Here is a 21,979-nt window from a genome sequence, read left to right on the forward strand (position 1 = left end):
CTACTATACCTGCTATCCCACAGTCACACTCCCTTCCCAGAGACTATTATCCACTGTTACTATAGACACATCTCTCCCTACTATACCTGCTATCCCACAGTCACACTCCCTTCCCAGAGACTATTATCCACTGTTACTATAGACACCATCTCTCCCTACTATACCTGCTATCCCACAGTCACACTCCCTTCCCAGAGACTATTATCCACTGTTACTATAGACACCATTTCTCCCTACTATACCTGCTATCCCACAGTCACACTCCCTTCCCAGAGACTATAATCCCACACAGATTGTTCTTTTTGGCTCCCACTTATTGCAGGACCTAAAGGCAAATGTGAAAGGCCTCTCAAAAATATCATTGCTTGATAATTAAAGTGTTTTAATGCAATGTTTAGGGTAAGGACACACGAGGAGATTCAGGGAGATTGTCGCCTGGCTACTAATCTCCTTGTCTTTTGAACAACTATCTCCCTGAACTGCCTCAGCGTTTTTCCCCATAGGCTACAATGAAAAGTCGCCTGCGCTAATGCACACACGGTGATGCGTTTTCAATAGTTGCCCAAAGTTGCCTCAGTGAGTTTGGATGATCACATGTGCATGTGGGATTCATTTACTGTAAGGGGCTTCTATAAGATTTGTTAGTGGCTGAATTACTATCCATGTAAATGTTGATGTTTGAATAGTGAGTGTTTTGAATTCTTTGGGATACAGTTATGATGGTATTTTTAGTAGTACCATTTTTGACCTCATGTAAGACAAAACTCAGTAAAGGAAAACCCTTTAGTAATAGTCAGGCAATTTATTCTTACATAATACAACATAACAGTTTTGTCTGGGTAAGCTGTTGGAGTAACACACAGAATGTCAGCCAAGGATTTACCAAAGACCCACCTCTTGGTCCAGGCGTTATATAGCTTTCAGAGGCATTTACAGTAATTGTGACAAGGGGTACATGGAAATACCATACATGGTCTGACGAGGAGACTTACTGACATATATATTTATACATTTCTGTAAGATGTGCAGTTTTGCAACATAAGAGTTTTCTGCTTCCAACTGTCCACAGCCTCGTAAACATCTGTTGGCTAATTATAGCCATTGTGGTACAGACAACTATTGAACAACACTTCTGTAAAAGGGGCCCCAAGAGACATGCTTGACACTATGCTGACACTTCTAAGTAAGAGTGGAGATCATTTATTTGTATGGCCTAGTATAAGTTATATGAGTGACCATTGTCCACAGTTGACCATTAGCCCTTATAGTCCATCCTGCCTTGGGCCCTAGAGTTATGGCGTCATAGAGGGCGGGGGTAATAGATATCGACCCTCTGAGACTAGCCATTCGTCCGTCATAGGAATTAGACCGTTCCAGATATATTTTATATAAACAGTAACTGCTCTTACTAGTGACGGGCGAATTTGCGCCGTTTTGCTTCGCCGAAAAATTTGCGAATTTTGCGCGAAATTCGCAAAACAGCGAAAAATTAGACGCCGGCCCCTGTTTTTTCGTAAAAAAAAATTTGACACCGGCGAATTTTCGCGGGCGTTTCGTGAATTTATTCGCTGGCAGCGAATCGCGCAAATTTGCGCCTGGCCAATAAATTCGCCCATCACTAGCTTTTACAAGTCATTGGGGGGGGATAGTTTAGCATTTACTATTTTACCCTAAAGTTTGGTTATTTCTAGTCTGTTTTAAGAATGCTCTTTTGTTTTTTTTAATGTGTTGGTCACTTATTTTTGTGACGGCTTTCAAATTATTTGAGTTTTTATATAAAATATTTAGGACTAAGTTTGTACGATGACTTCATGAATGATATTTTAGACAGGAATCACATGCAAAGTCAGAGAGCACAAACCGTTAAGTAAAGTGCAGCCGTGTGTCATAAGCCGGCAGTGAAGGGGCTAAATGCAGTTGGTGGCCCCAGTCACCCTTGTGGAAGGGCTGCCATTTTTAATTACAATTCAGATAACTTACTTTGGCTTCTTTGCAATCCAGAGTTTGTTAAGTCTCTCGTTCCCTCCTGGCGCCGGTGCTGGAAATAAGCAGGTGACGAGGCAAAAGAATTTGCACAAAACTATTACCAACTGCTAGACAATTTCAACACACACAACTATCTGAGTCTGTGGAACAAACCACTTCCTTTTAAAAAGAGAACTTGTCAGCAAACAATTGTACTTGATCATGTGGTTATGATAATTTAGATTTCATAAGACACGCCAGCCCCAAACAGAGACACTAACAAAGATGAAGGTTGGTCCATAGAGACTCAAAGTATATATATGTCAGTCTTGGTTGCAGCAAGAGCAGTAAAACACAGAAAAGAGCAAGATCAGAGCTTCGATTGGACTGAGGATCACCAATTACACTAATAACCTACAGTTGCCAGATTGTTATAAAGATAGCTAGAATCTCAGCTGCCATAAAGCAGGACAGGACTGCTGCTTACAATGGGGATCAGATAGGATCTGTGCAGCCACTGGGACAGAATGTTCTGTTATACAGATAGCTAGAATCTCAGCTGCCATAAAGCAGGACAGGACTGCTGCTTACAATGGGGATCAGATAGGATCTGTGCAGCCACTGGGACAGAATGCTCTGTTATACAGATAGCTAGAATCTCAGCTGCCATAAAGCAGGACAGGACTGCTGCTTACAATGGGGATCAGATAGGATCTGTGCAGCCACTGGGACAGAATGTTCTGTTATACAGATAGCTAGAATCTCAGCTGCCATAAAGCAGGACAGGACTGCTGCTTACAATGGGGATCAGATAGGATCTGTGCAGCCACTGGGACAGAATGTTCTGTTATACAGACAGCTAGAATCTCAGCTGCCATAAAGCAGGGCAGCACTGCTGCTTACAATGGGGATCAGATAGGATCTGTGCAGCCACTGGGACAGAATGTTCTGTTATACAGATAGCTAGAATCTCAGCTGCCATAAAGCAGGACAGGACTGCTGCTTACAATGGGGATCAGATAGGATCTGTGCAGCCACTGGGACAGAATGTTCTGTTATACAGACAGCTAGAATCTCAGCTGCCATAAAGCAGGGCAGCACTGCTGCTTACAATGGGGATCAGATAGGATCTGTGCAGCCACTGGGACAGAATGTTCTGTTATACAGATAGCTAGAATCTCAGCTGCCATAAAGCAGGGCAGGACAAACAAAAACATCCTAAATAGTGATGGGCGTCTCATTTTTGACGCCATCGCCCGTTTTTTTTAATTTATTCGCTGGCGGCAAATCGCGCAAATTCACCGTGAATTCGCGCCTGGCGAATAAATTCACCCATCACTAATCCTAAATAAGCCAGGAGTCTACTGAACACATGTCCAATAGGCTTAGATTTACCAAACTATGTGGAAATAGAGGCAACCCCCCCCAAATGGACATATAGCAGGCAATGTACATGGGCAAAAACAAATAAAGTGGAATGCAAAAAAAAAAAAAAAAATATACAATAAAACCACTAAAACAAATGCTTTTTTTCCCCCTCACCGCATCAGTAGAATTAGAGTTTTGAATATTTTGGCCAAATAGGTTTTACGGACACAAACAAGTGACCACCACCCAACGCAGAATGCAATAAAACACACCAAAATTGTAACAGAATCACTGATAACTTACAAAAGGTTTTGCACAATGCAGTTAGTGAATAGGCTATGTCCAATGACAATAAAAGCAACAAAGTGATATGTTTGGCTTGTGTGTTTACACTTGGCAAATTGCATGGTGTGTGTGTTAAATGCTGTGAATGTGTAAACATCCCCTTGATGTTTGTGTAAATGAAAGTGTGCATTAGAGTAAAGTGTGTGTACATGAGTGTGTAATGTCAGGCAGTAGTGAAACAGGCAGACTGGAGGTACAGGAGGGCCGGTGCTGCAGTGGGGGCAACTGTGCCATCAGGAAGGTGGTCCAGCCTAGAAGTACTGCCTGCTGAAGACAGTTCCACGTGTCTGCTGCTCTCTAGGGGCCACTGGGCAATGTCCAGGGGGTCTGTTCGTTCCGAGGGCTGGTGATTCTCCGCTCACAACTAGAAGTGCTGCAGAATCTACATTGTGGCACGAAGAGCATCTTATACATAGATTGTAGGTTCTGTGGCACTTAAAGGGTTAATGTTGCAGTGTTAAGTCCCCCCTCAGAGCAGGATAGCTGCCGTCTCCAGAGACCCGCTTCTCCAGTCATATCCCTGAAAACGTTTCTCCTAGAAAAAAAAATAGTCGTTCCTCTTTAAGGATTACCAGTTGAGCCGACTATCTTCATCATATGATGTGAAGTCTTGTATTACAGGCTAGAAATAATGTGTCTGGGGGGCTTAAACTTCAACTGCTTCCTTATACCCTCAAAGAGCTGGTTCACCTTTACCTTAATTTCTAGTATGTTCTAGAATAGCTAATTCTAAGCATCCTTACATTTGTTTTGGGTTTTTTTATATTTTTTTCTTAAATAATATACTAATTATATAGATTAAAAAATAAATAAAAAAAAAGTTCTGTAAGGCTACAAATTATTATTACTTTTTAGGGATGCACCGAATCCACTATTTTGGATTCGGCTGAACCCCTGAATCCTTTGTGAAAGATTCGGCCGAACACTGAACCATAATTTGCATATGCAAATTAGGGGTAGGAAGGGGGAAAAATGACTTCCTTGTTTTGTAACAAAAAGTCACGCGATTTCCCTCCCCACCCCTAATTTGCATATGCAAATTAGGATTAGGTTCAGCCAGGCAGAAGGATTCGGCCAGATCTGAATCCTGCTGAAAAAGGCAGAATCCTGGATTCAGTGAATCCCTATTGCTTCTCTTTCTATTCAGGCCTCTCCTATTCCAGCCTAGTGATGTGCGGGTCAGGTAAAACCCGACTCCCTGTTATAGACCCGCGCATGACATCACAAGAGGGGCAGGGCAAGCAGGCGGGTGTCTAAAAGTAGAAGCCGGCAGTGTGAGGAGGCAGGAGGGGAGATCAGTAAGAAGAAGTCAATCTGGACCCGCCCGCCACACGCAAATTGGGGTGTGAGGTCAGCCCAAACCCATGGGTAGTCCTGTAGGTATCGAGGCGGCCCGCACATCACTATTCCAGCCTCTAATTCATATCAATGCATGGTTGCTAGGGGAATTCAGACCCTAGCAACCAGATGGCTGAACTGAAGAGTTGCTGAATAAAAAGAAGCTCCCAAAACCACAAATAAAAGATGAAAACCAATTGGCTTAGAATATCACACACACATCTTACTAAAAAGTTAATGCAAATTTAAACAGCCTTTTTCCCCCCACTTGGTTATAGACAATGTCCTCTTCCTTGCAACAAAAAATAAAAAATTGATTTAGTTGAATTCCACATCTTTATATACTTGAAATTGGAAAAGCAAAATGGATTACACGTGAACTTTGTTTTACTGGAAAACTACTGAACAAACAAAAAAATTAAAAAAAAAAATATTTACATTGTTTCACATGATTAATGTCTCATACTAAAGGTTCCTTTAAAGAGGAACAACTCCTTAAACCACAAAGGAAGTTATCACTTTGCACCATAATAATCTGCTAAATATACAAAGGTCACCGGTGGTTTCTCCTCCAGTCCAAGCCCAATGTCTCCCCTAGAGGAGAGAGTGAAGTTGGCCGGACACAGGGAGCCCAAACGAGCCGATCTCTCCCAATAAGCTGACGATTTATTGGCCCGTGTATGAAGGCCACTGACCATCTTACGGCTCATCAGCTACACAAACATTAGCCCTATTTGAACTAAAACCAGCAGCCTCCATAACTTCCCACCAGTTTATATATAAAGTGTAGAATTTTTCTTGGATCAAACCCCAAGCTTTACCAGTGCAGGAAACCCCTATTAGCAGCATGGGAAGTTCTAAAGGTTCCGATTAAATGGATCGCCCAGTCGTTTCTTACAAATGCTGAACTTAAACCGTTTATATAGTTACATGCCCCACCTCTACAGCGAGTTCTATTTACAGGAATAGGTTCTGTTATCCAGAAAGCTCAGAATTAAGCAAAGACTACCATCTCCCATTGACTTAATTTTATCCAACTAATCCAAATGTTTAAAAAACAATTCTTTTTCTCTAATAAAACAGCTTGTACTTTAACCCAATATATAATTAATCCTTATTGGAAGCAAAACCAGTCTAATGTTTATACGATTTTCTAGTAGACTTAAAGGTATGAAGATCTAAAACTATGGAAAGATCTGTTATCCAGAAAACCCCAGGTCCCGAGCATTCTGGATAATAGGTCCCATACCCGTCTTGTAAATTGTAAACCCAATGGTAATATTTAACAGTCACACAGTGGAGCCGGCAAGTAATTAATAAGGGTTTAATAACCGATTAGACAGAATCACATTGCGAAAATGCAATTAATCAAAATCTTCTGCTTTGCAGCAGTCCAGCACGTCAGTCCCGTTGCTAGGAGATAGATTTCCATAAGCACAGGCGCCACAAAGCGAGGAAGAGAAGTCCATGGACACCTTGACCGTTAATTGTCCATCCCGGCTAAACTTGGCAACCATTTCTCCAGGCAGGATCATGGTCACTTTATTATCGGAGTGGTCAATGAGCAGATCTGGGTCCACAGTAAATGGAGGCAACGCTGTCTCATCATTAACCTGAAAGGAGAAAAAAGTAAATTAATTAATTCATGGTAGATTCACCTCAACCAGGAGTATTCACAGCCTAAGTTTAAGCAGGTATCCTCCCTTTAAAAGGAATCCCCTCACACAAGCACTGTAAATGTAAAATCCCTTTTAAAATCAGTGGCACCCACGATTCTCAACCCTACTTAATTTCCCAGCATTCCTTGCTTGTTTGTAGAGGGCCGAAAAATAAAAGATGGCAAAACAGAGCGTAGACTGGGATGTCCATGTATCATACTGGGGATGGAGATTGCTCCTACCATACAGCAGAACCCACAAGGAACAAGGGTACACAGGCCATGGGTTCTGCTGTATGGTAGAAGCACTCCATCATCATCATCATCATCATCTCCAGTTTGGTCTTTTACCCAGTCTAGTAAAAGCCTATGTTGACCCCCCCCCCTATTGTCATCCTTCTCTCTATTGGTAGTAAATTGATTGTACCCCAAGATTTCCCTATTTAAGCCGAATCTCACCAGTTGGTTTGTATAATACAAATGGGTAGTGACCAATCATTTGGACCTAATTAAATGGCTCGTGTTTTATCCATTGCTCCAACAGTGTAAACATCTTATGACATACTTTACTCTGGTTTCAGTTGCGTTTACTCCTCCAGTGATAAGAGCCTGGTGCATGGGTTGGATTCTCAACCATGTGAAAATGGGATAGTGTGAATTCTAGGGGGTTCATCCCACTCTTAAAAGATCTTGTCTGAGTGACTGGAAATTGCTCAATATCTACAGTATGGTGGTACCAGGATAAATTAATGGAATAGCAGGGGGCAAAGATCATTTTACTGATTTTACTTATTTGTTAAACAATGGACCATATTTGAGACAATGGATTTGAGCCGGTTGGTGAGAGTAGTTTGGAAGCAGTTGGTATAAATAATTGGGGGAATTTTAACAAATTACGTTTTCCCCCCCCAATGTCTAAGAACCAATTGGAGGTTTGTTTTCAAACACTTGATCATTAAGTGCAACCAGTTTGCTTCGTTAGGCTATTAGACCTGTAGAAAACTACATTTTATCACGAATATGATGTAGCTTTAAGGCAACTATACCACTACAACCCCATCAGTTCTGCAACATGCAAATGGTGGTCAGGCTAGGAGAAGCCTTAATAAAAATAGTCAGTACTTGTCTGTATGCTAGAACTTCAGTAGTAAAACTCCCAAGTGTGAACTGGAACAGCAGGTACTGATCAATTTTTTTGGATCAGAATCATGGAACACATGATTACTGAGGACAACAGGTCATTGGCCAAGTTAAGACTTTGTAGTAGATTCTTACCAGCACTTCCAAGTCCGATCTCACTGTGATGAAACTTTCACCAAAGAAGACATGAAGACTTTGACCAGTTTGTAGAGTGTGGAGCACAACTCGCAGCCACAGTTTGTCCGAAGCTTCACAGACTCTCAGGATCTCATATGGCACATTTGCTTCCAGGCTCCTACCAGTGTTGTTCCAAGTGATGATGTTCTGGGAGCTTACAGTGCACTGAAGACAAAGAGCTTGGGAAGAGATGTTGCCTTCACAAGGAACCCCTATTGCTGGATGTGCATTTTCTACCTGGAAAAACATGTAGACACGTTGTGCATAATAGACTATAGTGAACTTTGTTTTTCTGTTTTTTAGTAGCAATGAAATAGATAGTTGTTAGAAAGAAGTGGTATGTCCTGGTTAGGAATTCACTGTGGTCCAAGGAAGGGGTGTAAAGCGACACCTATCTTGGCAAAATGTTGAATGGAGGGAGAGGATGGGAATAGAATTTTAGTATTTAACATATTAAGACCGATACTACAACAGATACACATTTTAACAGTTATGCTTGTACACATCAGTCTATTTCCATCTCTCTCCATCGTCTATTGGAGATGTTATGAATTTGAATAGGAGACAAATTCTCACACTAAATGGAGAAACCCAATAAAGTTTAACAGAACAAGGATCTGTGTGTGAATGAAATTGAAGGGGGAGGTGTAACCTGGGAACCTATTTAGTAGGCATGACAATTATTCCCACAAGGTGACGTTCACACAAATTTAGTTTTGATTTATCACAAGCATTAAAAGAAATTGTGGTAGGGAAGAGGTAAGTCAAGGAGTGGAAGGAAGGCTCAAGAAGATGCAGAGGACTTAATTCCTAACCAAGACTTCTACAGTGAAATAGAAGACCAGTTTCAATGCACTCATATTGAACAAGAGTATAAAGCCCATTGTAAGCACTGACTGGCTACATATTCATATTCCTGGCATAGTAACAAAATACAAATTCATCATTAGCATTAATGTTGTGACCAGGTTACAAAACATGTAGGTCTACAGTCCCACCCCTAAGTAGTAATTGCTGATTAGAGTGAATTTACCTTAGCCAACAAGACATTGTCCCAAATCACATTCCACAGAAACACCAACCTTGTAATTATAAGGTGCCAGGTACCTAAGATTCTATAATAGAGTAGAATTGTCATACTTACCTGGTTCCCAGTGACCAAGCACTTTTCAACCCTTACACAGCTTTCTCCATCCCAGTATAATCCATTTTGGCACAGGCAGCCCTCCATGCATTGATGTAGACATGTGTTATTCTTACAACTCTTGTCACAAATTGGGGTGCAGTTTCTGTATTCACTCCCAGGTGGGCAAGGGAAGCCTAACATTGGGCAAAATAGTCAGTTACAAGAATCCACAAAACCTAGATCTTATTATTCCTCCTACATTTAAACTAGCAGTTTTAGAAGCCATACAGTTTCAATGTTTAAGATTTCACAACTCATAACAGAGGCTCCCAGACTGTGGGACTAGACTATAGAGGGCACATCAACAAGTCTTAATGCCAATCAATAAAATATTGGAGGGAAAGCGCTGTTCAAGCTGATCATTATGGTCAAGGGGGGCCATGCCAACATTATTTGTATCTTTTTATGAGCCAAGTCCTGAACCAGCGTACTTGAAATTTAACACAAACATTACTCTCCCTGGTGTCTGACTCTAGGGGTTAGTAGAACACCACCAGGTCTGGATAATCTACCACTATACTGAATGTACCGTTATCTTATAAAAGCGCCAGTAAATCTTCATACCTTTGGGATAACAGCGATGGGCTCCATCTCTCCAGTCACAGGTTTCATTGGATTGACAGGAAAAAGGCTCACATATCCAATCATTGTGCTGCAGGCAGGAACATTTTCGCTGACAGCCTTCATCAATAACCTCATACCCTTGCTATAAAAAGGTGGGAAGAGAACTTTCAGGTGGAATGTACTGCTCCTGCCCAATGCTAAAGACTATTGTATCTGTCCTACATGCAGGATTGCTCATGTGTCTTATTAGGGCCGCCAGCAGTGATCAGGAGGCCCTCATACTACTACTATGTTAGCAGGGCTCATGGTTTTCCTCTGGGTGGTGGACCCTTCTAACAAGTAAAATGGACCACCATTTAATGCTCCTCACAAAAAGTGTCCCTGCTAATCTGTACTCCATTCATGCCAAGCCACCACTACTCTACAAGGCCAGTCTCTCTTGCAACTTCTGCCTTTTCACCTTTGGGTTCTTTGTATGTAGACTTGCACAACCCCCCCCCCCATGGGCAACCCTTAGGTCTAAGGTACAGATCTCACAACATTTTAAGAATCTTAAAAAATAAAAGTAGAAGTTCTGGGACTGGCTCTTAGCCTGAGAATACACACCAATCATAGCACCTTAGATTTCACACGATTTGCTCAAAAGTGTTCATAGGAAAGCCTTATAATTTAAACGCATTTCAAAATATGAACAGTAGTCTGCTTTATGCATAAGAGTGAATTGTATATCAGCCCTACAGCTAGAGTATATCTATAGGCAGTTGCATCTGAAGAGGCAAGGTAGAAACCATAATCTGCAGAAAATTATCCTAATTTGATTCAAGTTGTCAAAAAGACTCGTTTAGCTACAATGCACTGAGAGCATAATAATGACTAGGCAGCTCACAGCCAATGGAAAATTCAAAATTTAGGACTAAAGCTTCCATGACTATGACCATTTCTCTTCTAGATAGCCATGAAAGCAAAACTAGAATGGGAAGTATAATTTTTTTTTATTTATTCCCTTCACTCCAGTTCACCTAATCCTTAAACATACTAAAGGATATAAATATTCTATAAAAGCAAGTTCAAAGCAAAAAAAAAAAAAAAAAATCCAAAACAAATTAACTACCCTTACCAGATAGTAGGAGCCATTTACGGAGCAACCACAGTCCTCAATGGGTAGGCACAAGCCGTCTTCTGCATAAAACCCTTGGTTGCATTCACAGCCCTCCATGCACATCAAGTCACAGGAGGTTCTGTTGGGCCGACTACAAGTTGCTTCACAGGGGTCAACACAGATGTTATAGTGACTGTTATTTGGACACACAAAAGCTGGGAAGAGATGAGGAGCTTTAACATACATTCTGAAAAAGGATTCAAAGTCCCTCAGCAAAAATGGTGTCCAGTCCTACTACCATCACCCTTGGCTAAGATCAAGCGCAATGTAACATATGCTCTGGTCTGGAACGGGAGTCCCAGATTTGTCCTGTACGGTGTATGCAAGAAAAATATTGATGAACTCTCTGCAAAGCACACTAGACCAGTGGATCTCAAACTATACTATGGGTTAAATTGGTTTGAAAAAAAAAAATAGAGGAGGAGGAGTCACATCAAGATCAACCCTTCCAAATGAAAACCAAGCCTCCATACACACCCCTCCTTAAAGAGGTCTTTCTGCCTTCATCCTTACCAAACTCCATTATCGGAGCACAAATATTTATTTAATATCTAGGGCTAAACACTACTACCACAGCTTATCCAAAGACAAAAAAAAAACAAACAAAAAAAACTCACGGCAAAAGCTGTCGTTTCTCCAAGACTCAATAGACTGATTCCGTTCTTGACACGCAGCCATATAACTGTGGAAACTTTGGCAAATTGCTGAGAGGTGGCCACCATTTTGGCACAGATGGGACAGGCACATGTCATAATATAAATAAGGGCTTAGCGCCTCATGGCAGGCTGCGAATGGACCATCGTTCTCCAACAGCATCTCACAGAGAATGGCATCCATTGAATCCGTTTCATTGCACTGACTAGAACTTTGAGTGTTATTAAGAGTAAGGTCACCACCCTTCAGCGTAAAATCTCTGGGGATCACATTCACTGTATTATTCAAAGTTTGGTTTCCACCTGATGAGACATTTCTTGTATCCGTTAGGGTTTCTGTTGATGCACACATGCCACAGGTGGAGTTTAGGTAACTCTCTGGAAGAACAATGTACAGAAAGGATTTTCCATCATACTGGACTGTGAGGCCAAAATCAGTTGTTAATATTACAAAGCGTTCACTTTGGTTTAGCCAGACACTGCCTTGAATTAATACTGAAGGAATGTCAACTTGAGTTCCATTCACCTGCAGAGAAGATAAAAATATGTTAAAGATAAAGTGCTTCTTATGCACTAGCTTCAATGAAGCTAGATGCACATTTTAAAAGAAAGAAACACAGCTAAAACATAAATAAGGGCTTTAAAGTGGACCTGTCACCCAGACACAAAAATCTGTATAATAAAAGTCCTTTTCAAACTAAACATGAAATCCAATTTCAATTTTTTATTAAAGCATTCATAGCTGTTGTAAACTCATTTAAATATCTCAGCTGTCACTCAAATATTGTCTGCCCCTCCTCTATGCCTTAGACAATTACTTTCACTTTCCATTCAGCACTTCCTACATGTCACTGCTCTCCCCACATTCCCCCAATCTCTTAACCATTTAATTGTGTAGCCAGGGCATGGGGATGGACATCAGGTCCCCCATTCTGGTGCACAAACAAGATTCTGAGATGATACAAGACTTGTCTTAAGTGTCCCACAAAATGGCTCCTGCCTGCTTGTTATAATTATGAAATCCCAGACTGAAGGAAACAAGATTCAAATAATTTATATAATGCAATTAAAGTTCATTTTGCTTGACTAATGTGATAATAGGATTTTGAATAATTTTTTTGGGTGACGGGTCCCCTTTAAAATCCACTCTAGTTAATGGTTTTCATTGTATGAGAAATTAACCAAGAGTCAACATAAGCTGGATGAATACATTTCAGACAGGAGGCCCTATAGGAATTTGTGAGATGCCTGCTGGGATCATTAAGTCTTAAGGGGTGGTGGTGAAACCCTCAGCCTGAAAGGTTTGATGCATTGGTCTTCGTAGGGACAGTCAGGATGACCAAATCAGGAGAAAAGCTGCCAACCCACTGATGTTATACAGTCATTAATAGAGTCATTGGCAGTCATTAATAGATACTGATCTGATTCAGCAAAGCCGGTCTGAAATCTTTAGAGACAAATATAATGGATGTTGCTGCTTTTAAAAAAAATTCTTTGCCACATAAGCCAGTCATGCACTTGAGTTGAATAGTTGGTGGCCCTACATTTCTTCCATTAAGGTTTTTTACCACGGTGTGCCGTTTTTTCTTGAAAACTTAAATCATAACTACATAATACAACATTAGTTATATCTTCATCTAAACTGTCCTAAGACCAGAGGAACTTTAGAGAAGCATGGCATATTAGAAATACTTGGTGGGTCAGTGTTCCAATAATGTTTAAACATTATCTACCAGAGACATGAAATACTTGCCATTGTTCTAATGAATGTAGTAACCCAATTATAAAGATACAAAAATTTTATAAACAGCTGACCTACCCAAACATGTAGCTGCTCCTTTTTCTCCATGACAATATCAGTTTCGTAGACATCTATTCTGAGTTTTTTAATCAGCTTTTCTCTACCGTCTACAAACGTGACAGATATGTTGAAAGTTGAATCTGTAGAATTCTCGGCATTAGCCATGTCACAGGAGTGGGCCAGGGTTAGAACATATGGCCAGTAAAGGTGTCCAAAGCCAAACTTCCTCCCAAAAGACAAATACCCATTTCTGCCAGAGAAAGCACAATGTATGTGCTCGGCACATTCTGATCTGTTTGGATAAAAGATACACTGTAGACTTTCCTCCGGTGCTTCAGTACCTGCAAGAGAGGAATATATTTTGTCATGGTGACCCAAGTCATATCTCCTAAAGATAAATACAAATAATTAGACCTCATGTTTTTAAGCATTTTTTCAAGCATCTAAATGCACCCAACAGCTCTACAGAAGATAGCAAAAGGATTTGCCAGATCTTTTGTGAACATGGCTGCCCTAAGTGCCACATTTTTAGTTGCATGCTAGCCACACATGGCCTGATAAGTGGTCCATCTTGGGCAAGTTATCCTCTTACCAACATATGGGATCATTGGGCACCCTACACAAATCTCTGTTTGAAGATTGTCCAGGTGTCTTATTGGGCAGGTTTGAAAAGGGAAAGACAAAACCTTCAGAGCTAAGCACTAGTCTACCCATGGGCACCCTGCCCCAACAATAACTGGTGCAAAATTGTTCATGTATCTATTGGGCAGGCTTGAATAGGTGAGGGAAAACATCCAAAGGATCCCCATCCACACAAGACAATTTTGTGGCACAAACCATTAACTTCATAAAATCTCATACCCGTTAGATTACAGCTTGGGTCTCTGGTCGGCATATTACAGATCTGGTGCGATTGGCAGGAAACTGGATTGCATTGCCATTGGTCATATTGGGTGCAGTTACAGATTTGGCTGCAGGGTTCAACTACCATGGATCCTTGCTGAAAGTGGAGAAAGCACCATTAAGGAACATCTACTTTTTCTGCTTAAAAGTGTGCACAACAGTCCAGATACATTGCCACCAAAATAAGGAACATTACTAAAATACACCACTAAGTACAAAACTAAAAATGACCAGGTAAAAATGAAAGCTATTTTAGATGGGCAACATATGCAGCCCATGCTATAGGTTTCTGTACTGTGATATGTTTGATCAGTGTTAGTGAGCCCAACACATTCTGTGAAGCTAGAACCCAAATCAGAATGAAGTCTAGAACTTCAGCCCTGCAAGGAAGCAGTACTAAGCTTTGATCCACATTGTCACCCCATAAATAAAATTAGACTATAATTAATCCATTAGTGGTAAATAGTTGTAAAAGCTGGAAAGTAGCTGGTGCAGAAATATTTTTTTGTGATGCAACATAATTAAGCAATTATTCAAAAGCCACTTACTGGGTAATAGGAGTCATTGGCAAAACAACCGCACTCTTGAATGGGTATGCAGAGGTCACCTTCTCTGTAGAAGCCAGGGTCACATTCACAGCCCTCCATGCAGATCATGTCGCATGACAGGGATCGATTGGGTGCCTTACAAGATGCTTCGCAGAGATCAGCACATACAGAGTAATGGCTGTTCACTGGACATTCAAAGACTGGTGGGGGAAGGTGTAAACTGCATTACTACAATACGTTATACAGGACTGCAGCAAGAACACCTCCTGGAGGTGTTATGGAAAATAGGAAAGAGATTAGTCAAAGTAAATGCCTTCTAAGCACAGTCCTAGGATCTGTGAGATAGTTCAGCTAAAGAACATCCTCTCCACCAAGGAAAAGTCTGGAGGCAGCTCTCCCAGGGCAAAATATTTTATATTATAATTGCATAATGACTAAGTGTTGGGACTCTAGTTCTAATTCTCCATGAGAGTCTTCCACTGAATGGGGATGCATTTTACTAAAGGTTTCTGTACAGATGGGACTAAACCTTCACATCTACTGTATAGGTAATGGTGCTTGATATTTTGTGCTTGCCGTATTTAATCAAATACAGAGTTACCACTGCCCCTTGATATAAAAAGTAAAGATTGTTTGGGGGTGAGGGGAAAGCATCACCAAGTTGGCTTCTGGAGAAGGAACCTTCTTCCAATACCAAGAGTGTTAAATTATGCAATCTTGTCTGGCTTCTGAAGCAAAATTACAAAAAATAAATAAATAAATCAAAACTCACAGCAGAAGCTGTCATTCCTCCAAGGCTCAACGGACTGATTCTGTGCTTGACATGAAGCGGTATAATCTTGGAGACTATGACAAACTGCAGAAAGGTCCCCACCAATGTCACACTGGAAGCCCACACAAACATTAAAATATGACAAAGGACTCAACACCTTATGGCAGGCTCCAAATGGACCATCTTTGTCCAACAACATCCCACAAAGCCCAAAACCTGTCGGATCAGTTTCACTGCAATTCCAAATGATCGGACTGTCATTTAAAGTCTGGTTACCCACTGCAGGAATATCCGTTTTGGAGACTGTATTGTTTTGTGCAACCTGTGGACTTGCTGCGCACAGTCCACAAGTGGAGGCCAAATAACTGGTCGGAAGAATAATGTAGAGATATTCTACACCATCACATACAACGGTCAGGCCAAAGTCAGTTCTAAGGATTACAAGAACACCTTGCTCCAGCCAGATTTTTCCAGGAATCAGGACTGAAGAAAAATTAACTTTCACTCCATTGGCCTGTGCACAAAAAAAAAAAAAAAATCTTTTGTAAAAGTTACATTTATGTCATCTGAAAATAGAGAAAGCAGAGGATATGTTCCACTGGGTAGTGGCAAGACCAAAAAGAGGTGCAACTGGCAAATTAAAAAGGTTTTCAATACATACTGAAGGCAAGGTCTAATAACTGATGTTATCTACCTTTGAGCAAAAGCAATTAGTTAGGATTGGAAATGTTGAAGGGTAGAGGGGTAGGACAAGATGTATTGGACTCCCGTTAACACAAACATGACATTAAAGCCTGAAGACCCAGACAGTAGGCAGGACATTCTGGTGAACCACCATCAGAAGACCACCCTGTTCCAGTAGTAGCAGAAATACTATCAAAATTATATAAAGTATTTTTTGGACCTCGTATGGACATTTGTAGAAGCTATGTCCAACATGAGTTAAAACAAGCGGTTTATTTCATACCATGGTGCTCTATCTGGAAACCTTGCAGCATAGATTAGTCCTAATCAATATGTTCTAGAAAATCAGATGGCACACCCTTTAGCAATTGTGCCAAATCCTTAGTGATTGGAGATCTCCACCCAGTGTGGAGAGCTCAATCACTCACTAATGATTTAGCACAATTGCTAAAGGGTGTGCCACCTGATTTTCGAGAACATATTAGTAGAAACTCTCCAGGTAGCTGCCAAATTCTCATGAAAATCTGGAATTTGTCAATTGTTTTAAATATAATTTCAGAAAATAAATTTTAAATGTTTTAGAATCTGTGAGGGAGGTCCAAAGTTCAGGCCGACTTAAAGACATGGGGGCTCAAGTTAATTTGCCAATAGCAGTCACCTTTTTAAACCGATTGCTATTGGATGTTAACTTGCACAAGTGCTGTTGCCAATTCATAATTTAGCTTATTGTCACATCTAGGTCCTCTATTAGATGGTAGCCTCTTAGTGTAGAGCAGGGATCCCCAACCTTTTGAACCAGTGAGCAACATTCAGAAGTATAAGGAGTTGGGGAGCAACACCAGCATGAAAAATGTTCTTTGGGTGCCAAACAAGGGCCGTTATTGGCTATTTGGTAGCCCCTATGTGGTTTGTCAACCTACATTGACTCTGTTTTGGCAGTACAATTGTTTTTTTATGCAACTTAAACTTGCCTCCAAGCCTGGAATTGAAAAATAAGCTCCTGCTTTGAGGCCACTGGGAGCAACATCCAAGGGGTTGGAGAGCAACATGTTGCTCACGAGCTACTGGTTGGGGATCACTGGTGTAGAGCCTATCCCACATCTTTAAGCTCAATAAACACATTCATTATGGACTTACCCAAACCTCCATTTCCTTGGATTGCTTGCTTTTCTCCATGACTATATCCATGTCGTACACATTTAACAGAATATATTCCACCTGTCGATCACTGCCATCTGAAAACCTGATTGATATATTGTAGAATGGATTTGTAGAATTCCCTGTATTAGAAGCTCCAGCACAGGATTGGGCCACAGAAATGGCATCCGATGTAGACAGATCATCAAATATGACTTTTTCCCAAAAGGAGATGTAACCAAATTTACCAATGAAAGCACAGTTTGTATAGTTGGCACAGTCTGGTTTCTTGGGATATAGTAAACATTTTAGGTCTTCTGAATGGGCCACAAGATCTGGAAGAAACATAAGTTAGCAAACAAGTTACGCCAGATGGCACAAATAACTACACATTCTCTGAGCCAGAGAGGCACCTCCCTCTGCTTGAATATCAAGTGGTGGAGCTTAGTGGACACCAAGTCAAGCACCTCAAAGTCACTCTGAAGCTGCTCTCCTAGACACATGCCCATGGCTTCCTACAGAAACTACAGCCCAGGGGTAGGAATAATAAAGAAAAAAAAAAGGACTTGCCAAGTACCCGAATTTGTAAGCCAACTCATACCTTTTGGGTAACAGTCCCGAACGCCCTCCCACACATCACAGATATGATCAGGCTTGCAGTTAAAGGGTTCACATTGCCATTGATCATATTGAGGACAGGAGCATTTCCACCGACAGTCATCTTCAATAACCACAGTACCTTGCTATGAGGTGAAAGATAAAGAGCATTAAAATGACATTCCAGACTGGTTAATATCTTAATAAATCTATCTTCTGGCTAGCCTTCATCAGATGACTTGGGGCAACAACTTGAGTTATGCAAGGGCAAGTTTCCAAGTGTGGCAGCTCATGGCCATTAACATCCTATCCTGGCCACAGATTTCAATTCATAAAGTCAGTGGGGGAAAATAAATAAATAAAAAATAGATATATGAAGGATCTGTAGAAATTCTAGCAATATAGTTCTAGGTTTGCAATCAGACCATCTTCCCTCTAGTCAGTACATTTTGTTTCAACTACCAACCCAATCAGGCTGAACATCAAGCGGCTAACTGGTTAGGCTAAAGCAACATAAATGACCAGTTGTGCCAAATTGACTAGTCCCAACTGCACACCATCCTTTGCTTGACAAGGGAACAGTTAAAAACCCACCACCTGTTACTCCATAGTGCCCCTACCTTGAAGTAGGTTCCATTGGCATAGCAACCACAGGCTTCTATGGGTATGCACGCATCACCTTGCCAGTATAATCCAACGTTGCATTCACATCCCTCCACACATACCAAGTTGCAGGAGGAGGTCCTGTTGGGTGTTGTACAAGTCTCTTCACATGGATCAACACAAACTGAATAATGACTGTTCACTGGACATCTGAAGGCTGAAAGAAAGTAGACAAGCACTGGAAGAGATTCTGTAACTGTTGCACAGAGCCCTAATTTCTGCTATATGGTTCTATTTAAGTTTTACCAACTCCGATATCCAATTATGTGCACTGGGTTAATGCCTATTTCTAAATAAAGGTGGGGACCATTCACATTAATTGCACACTAAGGTCCAGATGACATCTCAGCAGGGCCAGTTTTTCTTTTTATGCCCCTTTGACCCTACTGCTAAGTCGCCAGAGGGATAAGTGTCAACTACATGGTCTTGTGTGTCTGATATTTCACATAAGTCAAATCCTCAGCAATGCCAAAATCTAAGTTTGTTGAAGGCCAAGATTGAACTCCTCAGTAAAGTAGTGCATCTCTGCCTTGCACCTGAAGACCAGATAAATGTGTTACCTGTGCCCAAAACTGCATGGTAAACTTACGGCATAAGGAATCATTTCTCCAAAGCTTGACCATTTGATTCTGTTCTTGACACAAAAGTGTATAATCCTGAAGACTGGGACAAACTGCAGTCATTTCTCCATCATTCTGACATTGACTTGATAGACAGGCTTCATAATATGGGTAAGGGTTCAGCATCTCATGGCAGGCTCCAAATGGACCATGACTTTCCAACAAAATCATACACAGACTGGCACCTATTGGGTTATTTGTACTGCAATTCCAGCTGTTCAGTGTGCCATTAAAAGACTGTATACCTTCTCTGGGCACCCCAGCACTTTGAGTGGGTACCGCCACCCCAGCACTTGGAGTCACATCCATAGTCATATTTATTCCTGCACAAAGGCCGCAGGTGGAGTTCAAATAGCGGTCTGGAAGCAGAATGAAAAGATACTCTCCACCCTTATGCAGGACTGAAAGGCCAAAGTCAGTTTTGAGCATAACCTCGTCAACATTTTCAATTAACCAGACTTTGCCAGGAACTGGTTCTGCAGGAAGATCTATTGGAGTTCCATTTACCTGGAGATAAAGCAAGGATTATACAACATAAGAATAGTCATGCTGTATCCAGAATAGTAGTGTTTACATATTTTATAAGAAGGTCGAAGATCAAAAACATCCCCCATGCAGTTCTAAGTTTCTTATCCGGTTCTTGGCCTGTGCCATCAGCCCATTCAAGGAAGAGACTTACCAGCCGTTTATCCTCATTGCACGGCACCGTACATTTAAAAGTTCCAATATATTCTGCAGTACTGTATACCATAAGGGTGTTTACAACATACAGTATATTTACAAGATACAGCTAAAGAGGTCCCTGATCAGCAGAGCTTATAATCTAAAATGAGAAGCAGCAGTCCCGACTGGTTATATTTTTAAAAGTACAAATCAAACCATGAAAAAAAAAATTCTACCTGAAACCTAGCAAGGTTCCCTTTACAGGATTTATAAGCGGGGTAATGGAAATCAAAGTGAGGCAATTGTATTTTGTAATTAAGGGAATCTAAACCCCCAAAATGGGCAGATTACCTGAGCACTTTTGCCATTTAGATTAAAGGGATGGCTCGCTTTAAGCTTTAGTATGTTATAGAATGGCTTATTCTAAGAAACTTCAGTTGGTCATCATTTTTTTTTTTTTAAATTGTTTAATTATTTGCCTGCTTGCCTCTTTTAATGGGGGTTACAGACCCCCCCCCCCCATCAAAAAAAACGTAAGGTTACAAATGTATTCTCGCTACTTCATCTTTAATCATATTTCCATTCAGACAGGCCTGGATTTGTGGAAAGGCCACCAAGCCCCGGGCCTAGGGTGGAAGGATTTTAGGGGGCGGCATGCTGCCCAACCAAACTCACATTGGTTCAAAAACACTGGGGATGTGCTGGAATTACAATTATATTACATTTCCAGTGCACCAATACCTATTAAGGGGAGGGACAGGGGTGACGAATGGCAGCGGGCCTAGGGGCAAATGCCATGTAAATCCAGCCCTGCATTCAGGCCTCTCCTATTAATATTCCAGTCTCTTATTCCCATCAATGCATGGGTGCTTTGATAATTTGGACCCCAGCAAGAGATTTTTTTTTATAAAGTAGCAGCTCTCCAGTTTGCAATTTCAGCAAAGCAACAACCCACAAATAACGAAACCCAATTGCAAATCGTCTCAGATCATCACTTTCTACATTATACTATTAAGTGAATTAAAAGGTGAACAACCTCTTTAAATTTACCATATTTATGGATTGAGATATCTGAATTTTTAGCCAATACCAAGGTTTCTGTTCAGCAGCTCACTTTTATGGTTAAGAGTATGGACTTTTTCAAAGACTTTGACCTGGTTTAAGCCATCAAAAAAAATTTAAATATATCATAAACCACTAAAGCAAGTTAGGATTGATGGCAATAATTTGAGTAACTTGGCTTTTAAAGTCACTAATGCAATGAGTAGGATATACGACAGACCTACCCAGGTTTGCAGTGTCTTATTCATGACAATATTGATTCCATACACATTGATGATCACGTCTTCCACACTTCCCGAGCTCTCGCCCGTGGCCGTTACATTGTACTCTGGGTCAGAGTTGCAGGAATAGGCTACAGGGAGCACATTTTCTCCCGAGGACTGGTTAAACGTAACCTTCCCAAATGTTTCATATCTTGCTCCATAGAAGCCACAAGTGATAAAGTTTGTGCAAACTGGCATCTCTGGCCTCAGGATACATTCTGTGTATTCTGCAGGGTTTAGTATGTCTGTGGTAGGGAGAGAAAAAAAAAAAAAAAATTAAAACCCAACATTTGCAATAGACATTACATTTTATTTTACATCTCCACTAATCAATTTAGGTAAAGGACATTACTGCAGACCACAAGTTTGTAGAGTCTATAATTTAGAGAATTTCCTTGAAATAGATTTCACATTTCTGGTTTCCAGTTGTATCTATAGTGGGACGGGGCGGCACGGTCAAAAGGCCACTGGCTCGGACAAAGTTATAGGATCCAACCAGAGAAACATCTTTATGGATATTGGGAATGGTGTGGCTTTCACCGTCAGATTGCTGTATGGTACATGTATACAGTGTAAAAGCAAAACACCACAGGTATGTGATGTTATCCAGAATTCTCAGGACCTTTTTTTTGGATAATGGATCTCTGTAGTTGGGATCTTCATACCTCAAGTGTACTAGAAAATCATGTAAATAATAAACCCAATAGGCTGGTT

General features: G+C 40.9%; 1 protein-coding gene across 1 annotated transcript in view; it reads right to left on the reverse strand.

The window, feature by feature from the left end:
• Window positions 1-6,326: 6,326 nt before the first annotated feature.
• muc5acl.S (mucin 5AC, oligomeric mucus/gel-forming like S homeolog) overlaps window positions 6,327-21,979 on the reverse strand; it is a 29,261-nt gene continuing 13,608 nt past the window's right edge. The window contains exons 12-26 of the mRNA XM_018228369.2: window positions 21,227-21,510; window positions 19,247-19,784; window positions 18,615-18,814; window positions 17,999-18,140; window positions 17,398-17,732; window positions 15,577-16,090; window positions 14,805-15,004; window positions 14,215-14,353; window positions 13,372-13,694; window positions 11,517-12,078; window positions 10,858-11,054; window positions 9,741-9,882; window positions 9,135-9,310; window positions 7,949-8,227; window positions 6,327-6,629 (exon numbers count right to left, since the gene is read on the reverse strand). Coding sequence (XP_018083858.1) covers window positions 6,381-6,629; window positions 7,949-8,227; window positions 9,135-9,310; window positions 9,741-9,882; window positions 10,858-11,054; window positions 11,517-12,078; window positions 13,372-13,694; window positions 14,215-14,353; window positions 14,805-15,004; window positions 15,577-16,090; window positions 17,398-17,732; window positions 17,999-18,140; window positions 18,615-18,814; window positions 19,247-19,784; window positions 21,227-21,510 — 4,280 coding nt within the window. The 3' untranslated portion in view covers window positions 6,327-6,380. The remainder of the gene's footprint in view (window positions 6,630-7,948; window positions 8,228-9,134; window positions 9,311-9,740; window positions 9,883-10,857; window positions 11,055-11,516; window positions 12,079-13,371; window positions 13,695-14,214; window positions 14,354-14,804; window positions 15,005-15,576; window positions 16,091-17,397; window positions 17,733-17,998; window positions 18,141-18,614; window positions 18,815-19,246; window positions 19,785-21,226; window positions 21,511-21,979) is intronic.

Source organism: Xenopus laevis, chromosome 7S (genome assembly GCF_017654675.1).
Source record: "Xenopus laevis strain J_2021 chromosome 7S, Xenopus_laevis_v10.1, whole genome shotgun sequence".
Lineage (NCBI taxonomy): Eukaryota > Metazoa > Chordata > Amphibia > Anura > Pipidae > Xenopus > Xenopus laevis.